The 6,966-nt window shown below is 37.2% G+C and overlaps 1 protein-coding gene across 1 annotated transcript; it reads right to left on the reverse strand.

Moving 5' to 3' along the window:
- Positions 1-215: 215 nt before the first annotated feature.
- On the reverse strand, positions 216-1,587 carry LOC309405160 (carbohydrate sulfotransferase 9-like; the record flags this gene model as incomplete). Its single annotated transcript, XM_081999857.1, has 2 exons — positions 216-1,060; positions 1,494-1,587. 2 exons carry the CDS (start codon positions 1,585-1,587, stop codon positions 216-218), a joined length of 939 nt encoding a protein of 312 aa, XP_081855983.1.
- Between the last annotated feature and the right edge of the window lie 5,379 nt (positions 1,588-6,966).

A 6,966-nucleotide genomic window follows, 5' to 3' on the forward strand; every position in this document is an offset into this window, starting at 1 on the left:
ATGATCAACAGGAAGACAATCATTCCATATAGGTACTGTACAGGACAACAGATCATGGCAGGGATTTGTTGTAAGAGTACTTAGGATGATAAACCATGTCTCCAAGCAGCAGTAAAATCTCAGCAGCAGTCACCAACTCACGTATCAAGCACCTGTGAGGACAAGTTCAGCCCATTTTGTATAAAGGAAACTGTTCTTTGTTTAACCTACATTAGTCAATTCAGGGAAAAATCTTCATATTTCATAGTATAGTTGAACAAGAAAAAATCCATTTGATACAATTTTTTGATCTTCTCAATTTGTTCTGAGCTCAATTGTCTGAGATACTCCAAGGTGATATCACCGTTAGTTCGTTTCTCTGAGCCATACCTCTTCAAGCTGGGGTAGTGCAGGCTCTCTGGTGCTCCAATGATCTTCAGAACATGCTCAGAATCTAACCCAAGAGTTTCATACTTACCCAGAATATCATAGTGAATGTTGCAAGGATCACAGAGCAGAAACATTGGTTTCCAATGAATGTCAAGAGTATTCGGTGATTTTGCTATAACGAAGTTGACAAACTCCTGGAAACTCACTTTTTCGGAAGAATTTTTGTTTTTCCTGAACATTGCCCTAATCTCATTAGCGACAGTGATACTGTAGAATGGCTCAGAGTGCAGAAGTTTGTCTCTGTAAGCTGAAACCAGCCGTTCCAATGGATGTCTGGTGAACATCACTTTGGTGTAATTGTTCAGAAATCCCTTTTGTATGGCAGGAGGGTAAGTCACCAGCTTTTTGATCAGTGAGGTTTGGTGGATGTGGTCATGCTCAATTTCAGAAGCTTCTGCATTCAAGTCTGCTTGGAGAAGAAAAATAGTTCTCTTCCAGTTGGAGCAGCCTACCTTGGGCACCTCACAGTAGATAAACTTATGTTTGTGCTCCACAAAGAGATGGCTTGCAACACGAGAATCCGATTTGCTTCTTAATTTAAGAAGGTTGTTCTTCAGGCAGACGGAAGCCAGTGTGCTTTTGCGATCATTTTGAATTGCCAGCCAATCTTCAGTGGGATCAGGAAAAGCACCTACAAACAAGGAAGAAATTTAAACCATTAGTGTGAAATAGACTTATATAAGTCTTTATCTATCTCCCTGCATACAAAAACTAATGAAGATGCTAAAATCAAATTTTTGTTTACTGTCACTGGACTCCACTATGGCAAACATGCAACAAACTATCCTGCTTAGCGAAAAGTTTGTTAAAATGAAAACTTTCAACATGTTAGCAATATTAGTCTAAGAAAGATGGATGTTCTAACACTTCCAATGTCAACTGTTTTTTGTAGTGTTCTTCCTCCCATACATTGCTAAGATAGATAGGTATCACAGTGACAGGGCCTTGGATATTTTTGTAGCATTGTTTATCACTTAGGCTCCACATATACTTTCTATCACATTTCGGAAAGGTGTCCCCAGTTCTAGAAAACATTATCTTTCTGTTGGTAATTCTTTACTCACCTGTTAGGGTTTTTTGCCTCTTACAGAAAAACCCAAAAAGAAATATCCCAAAAATAAAATTTGGGAGAAGGAAAACTAACACCTTCTGGTTCATGTTATTTTCACAGGAAGGAAGATGATGTGATCTCCAAAGGGGAAATCTGCCCTTCTGTCAACAAAGAAAGATAATACAAGTTAGATTTTGTATGACTGATATAACAAAGGTAACATGCCATTCTCTTACAGAATTTACGATAGCAGAAAGACCTTTCAAGCCCTATAAAAACAGTCTTTGCTAATAAGTAAAAATTCTCCTGTGAAAAAGACTCACCACAATTATACTGTTAAACCAAACAGACAAAAAATATGACCATTTCAAAGTACTACAAAATTCCCCCTTTTCTCAGAACAATGAACTGCATATGAGCAAATACTCCTCCCTTCTCCTCATTGAAAACTGGTGTTCCTGCCAAGCAAACTCAGCCATCCCTTCACACTGTGTAACATAACCTCATTTAGGATTACAGAGATGTACTTTTTTTTAAGTAACCTTTCTTGTTGGAGTCTGGGAGTACAACATTTTCTGTAACCAGCAACAGGCCTATGAGGCATTCAGGATGAGATTCTTCCCATCTCTTGCCCTGAAGCTTTCAACTTCGTACAAATAAATCAATATTCATTGCAGGAGACACTCTTCCACATTCCAGCAGAGAATCCTAACTAACAATAGCTTAATTCTCCCATTCTCTCTCTCCCAAAGATACTGCAGTGTATTTATGTTTGCTACAATTGCTGCTGCAGCATAAGAGCCCCAAAATGGTTCACTATGGCAAGAAGAATATAGAAGCAGTAGAGGAAACAACAGAAAAGGAGATGTTCCATATTCACAGATAAAAGGAGAGAAAGGCCAATGCAGTTAAACACTCAATGTATTCCCTTGCCTGTGCTCACTCATTCTGTCCCCTTGCATTTCCTGGAGAGGGAGCTCCCAGTCCTCTGTGCAATCTTACTGTGTTGCCCCCATTAGACAGCTCTTCATCAGTGTGCTTTTCATAACTTTTTATTTGAAGTAGTAAAATTAAGTGCAGAACCATAACAACTGGGAAACATGACATTCTATTTCTGTCCCATAAAGTCTGCACCATCAAGAAAGTCAAGCAACACTGTCTTTCTTTTTCACTTTTCAATTTTTCACTCTGAACCTGCTAGCAATAAACACATAATTGCCTGGATTTCTTGAGGATGTAACTACAACTTTTTGATTGGTTGGTTGGTTTTCACAAAGATAACAACAGGACCACTCTGGAAGTTATTTGTGGTGTCCCTCACCCCCTCCAGTGTGGGTGTACATAACTCCCAGCTGCCATAATGGAAACTGGTTTGCTGTGTGTTCTGAGACAGCACTAGAGGCAGCGCTAGTTAAGTTGCTGAAAATGTACTTGCACACAAATCTTCTCCCTTTCAGGCCTGACGGGTGATTATTATATCATACATCTTTACTAGAATATCTTCAAACTCATACAGTTAACAACATTACTAATTATTAAATCTCTCATGACCTGAGAAATGGAGAGGGATGACTGTTCACTATCTCTGACCTGTAAGCATCATTATGAATAAATCTGCAGTCACACCTATTAGCAATTTATTTGTGTTTACATTAAACTGTTACAATACTCATTCAAGTGAATGCAGTATCTTACACATGATGGCATTTAGCCAATATTTTTGCATTTTTGGCTACATAAGACCATTGAAAAGGCTACAAGAAAAAATATGGGTTGATCTTCAGCCTTTAACCTTTTTTTTTCACTGCACGTCAATTCTCCCCTGCACATCATGCGATCTATTGACTTCTAATGCATCAAAGGCTGTTTTCAATGCCAGCTAAAGTCAATCAGATTGTTCATTGATCTCATGAGGTCCAAGATTGAGTGATGCCTTTTTATTCTTTTTCAGAAGTGGTTTGAAGACACAATTTCACACTGTGTAGCAATTAAAATAAATATGACACCACATAATTCTGTACAGAGACTCCTTGTTAGTGTATGCTTAGGAGAAAGAGGTTGGGCTTCATTTACCTTAAATGCTCTCACCTCAGGGTAGCTACTGTTATCATAACTGTCTCAGGAACCAGAAAATGAACTAGATTAATTTACCCTATTTAGATACTTGTATCATATATATTTGTTAATTAAATTACTGGTACAGAATATAAGGTCTGCCATAGACATATTTAATGATGAAACATGTCCCTGAGTCACCAGAGGGTAATGAAAAAGACGTGCCCCCTTGAGGGAAAGAAGCTGTTTATGAGCTAGTCAAAGACAGGAGACAACTCTTCTTCTAAGACATTTGCATGATTGTGGAAGCAAAAGAATCTTTGTTTTAATTCAGAATGATCAGACCATAAGGAGGGATAGAACGAGCTCTGAGGTGAGAGGTGAAATCTGTCTGGACCCCTTAGAAAACTTCAGACTGCAGATTGGCTGTAAGAGCTAAAACCATACATCAACAAGTGAGGTCAACATGACTATTCAGAGAAGCTACCTGAAGGTGAAGTCTGAAGGCTTCTTCTGAAGATGTTTTCTGATGGGAGATCCCCGATACAAACTTCTGTGTAATGCAAGGCCTCCAATGATGAAAATCACCTAAGAGCACCCTGAGGAACAAGAGGAAAGAAAATTCTGAGAGTCATTTTGTCAGAAGAGGGACAAGTCATCTGGAAGTGAAAAAGGGGGGGGAAAAATCCAAAACAAAAAACAGCTTTGTGATACATTAGTGTCAGTAGATCAGATGAACTTTTTCTTCTATTTCTTCACTTAGATCTTTTCCAGATATTTGTAATTGTGTTGCTTATTTTAGGTGTAATGAATTAATACTTCGAATTGCATTTTACCTTATCCTACCTTGAATTAAGTGTGATTTAATGTAACTGGGTAACTACAAGACATTCGTCAATAAAGGTGTGGTGAGTCTATTAACATAACAACTCTATAATAAATAGTCTAGTTCCACAGGGCAGCAGAATGGGCTCCCACAAGCAAGGTGGAAAGACAGTACCATAGGACTCAAAAAAAAAAAAAAAAAGACAGGAATGTTCTCTAGTGAAAAGGAACACAGCAAGGAGTCAGAGATCTAAACGTCTCTTTGGAACTAGCATATCCCCGAAGAGAGAAGACAATACTAAAAACTAAGTATAGGGCATTAACCTGCTTTGTTCTTGTTACACACAGTTGTGGGAGTTCTGTGGATTTTTTGTTTGTTTTTTTATTTTTAATGAAGCATAAAAACTTCTAGATAACAGCCTTACAGTGCACTGTTGGTTTTTGCTTGTTCTTCAGATCCAACATTATAGATCAACCAAACATAGCTATGGCTTAATATTTTCAACTCTGCATGTCTTATTGGGTTCTGCAGATTTCATCAGAAATCGTTTTATAACTTTTTCTTTGACACTACTAAACAGTAAACCAGGTGGTAAGAGGAATGACACCTACAGAACCCTTTCTTGAAGAACGCTTTCAGAAGGACTTCTATCAAGTGAGGAGATTTTTTTGAGGCCTGTCAGTTAACTAGTGTTTAATTCCTTCAATGTGTGTCCAGCTGATTTGATGGCTTTCTAGCTTCTTAGCCAAAACATGCTGCAGTATCAAGTCAAGTGCTTTAAAAAATTCTAAATCCACTATATCAATGTTATTACCTTAAACAACCAAACCCAAACAAAATTAGTGAGTCAGTTTAGTGAGGTCTATTTCCTATAACATAATACAAAATTTCTATGTGAGAGCAACCAGAGCAATTGCTCAAGCCAAGAATGGTAGCAAACAGGGAACAGGATATTGGAGAAAGCAATGTCAATTATCTCATGTGCATGCAAGATGGGGAAAAAGGCCTGAAGCTCTCATAAAATTGAATTCCAACCTTCTTTGCATTACTGATAATTCTACCACCTCCCTCTGCTAATCCATTAAGATTATTTTCTTCCTGATATACACACTCCTCATAACAAAACCAAAAAAAGTTGTATCTTGTTGTTCATATCTTTGTTCTCAAGTTTGCTGACCATAAAATGTTCTTTCCATCCTTCTGTTTCCTTCAAGAAATTTGTGACAATTTTCTGCTTTTAATTACTTTCAACGTCCCCCTTTACTCTATGCTATACTGGGTATGGAGGAGAGGCTGGCAACATACTTGCACATCCCCTGTATGTCAGGCTATATCATTTGACCCAAAAGAGCTCTCTGTCTCAATGATGAGATTGTACTTTTCCAGGGCTTTCACAAAATTGTCATATGTCTGAGTTATCAGATTATTTTTTCTCTTAAATTGCTTTCTCTTGGTTTATTTGTCTCATACTTGCTTTCCATTTTATGATACTAGATCTTCTGTAACCATTCCATACGTCTGTTAGCAGTCTGGACTTTAACAGTTCATACCATATGTAGCTACACCACAACCACTCACACTTATCCAACTACCACCTTTGGTTTTGTAATGAGTTCCTTTTCCCCTGACCAAAACAAGGTCTGATATAAAATCTCTAATACTCTTTCAATTAGGAATTATTTAGGCAGCCCAAAGATGTTTTAATGATAAAGTCATGTGAGTACATGACCTAGTACATGACACTCAGATTGAAATTCTCCCTTCTGCCATGCAGATTTATTCGTAGCACAGGCATCAAAGGAGTAGATTGTGTTGTCTTTAACATGTTTCACTGGTACATCATTCTATCCTTGAACTGATAAAACAATGATTCATAATGTAGCATTCCCTAATCCTTCTCCTGGAACTGCTGAACCATTGTAATTGAAAAAACTGCAGTTTTTAAAGAAGTATTAAAAAAATCTGTCTGAAAAAAACAATATTTTGATACTTTTATAAACAATGTGAAGTCCTAAAACTGGTAATGTTGAATAATATTAAGTCTTTATGTATGGCACCTATTATCCAAGCACAGAAATACATGTACACACACTCACGTGTGTGTATATATATATATATTTCTGAACTATATGCATATGTACATATATACATACACACATACGTGTAGCTCAGAAATACATTAATATCAGTTACACTGGCATATTATTTGCTCCAAGTAAACTAAGTAGTTTGATAAGGATTTAAAGTCTCCCGGTGATAAACTTACAAAGGTGTGTCTCAAGCGAATTTTTCGCGAAGAATTTTTCACTCGGTCCCAGCTGAGCATATGGGGTGACCCTCTGCACTTATCTGATGATAAGTGAGGGTTTCCAGATTAAAAGAATATAATTATAACAATAATAATTAATAATAAATAACAACAATTATAACAAAAATTATAACAATACTTATTTGTGTTCCTGATACATTTGAAGCCAAAAGTAAAAAAAAGTACCACCAGGGCAGCTCCGTGGAAGGTAGGGAAAATCTCTGGAAACAGATAACATTCTCAGTTGTTGAGCTCCATTCTGTACTTAAGCACTGTTAATCCCTTCAAAAAGACAAC

Source organism: Phaethon aethereus, assembly GCF_964289735.1.
Source record: "Phaethon aethereus genome assembly, chromosome: 5".
NCBI classification, from domain to species: Eukaryota; Metazoa; Chordata; class Aves; order Phaethontiformes; family Phaethontidae; genus Phaethon; species Phaethon aethereus.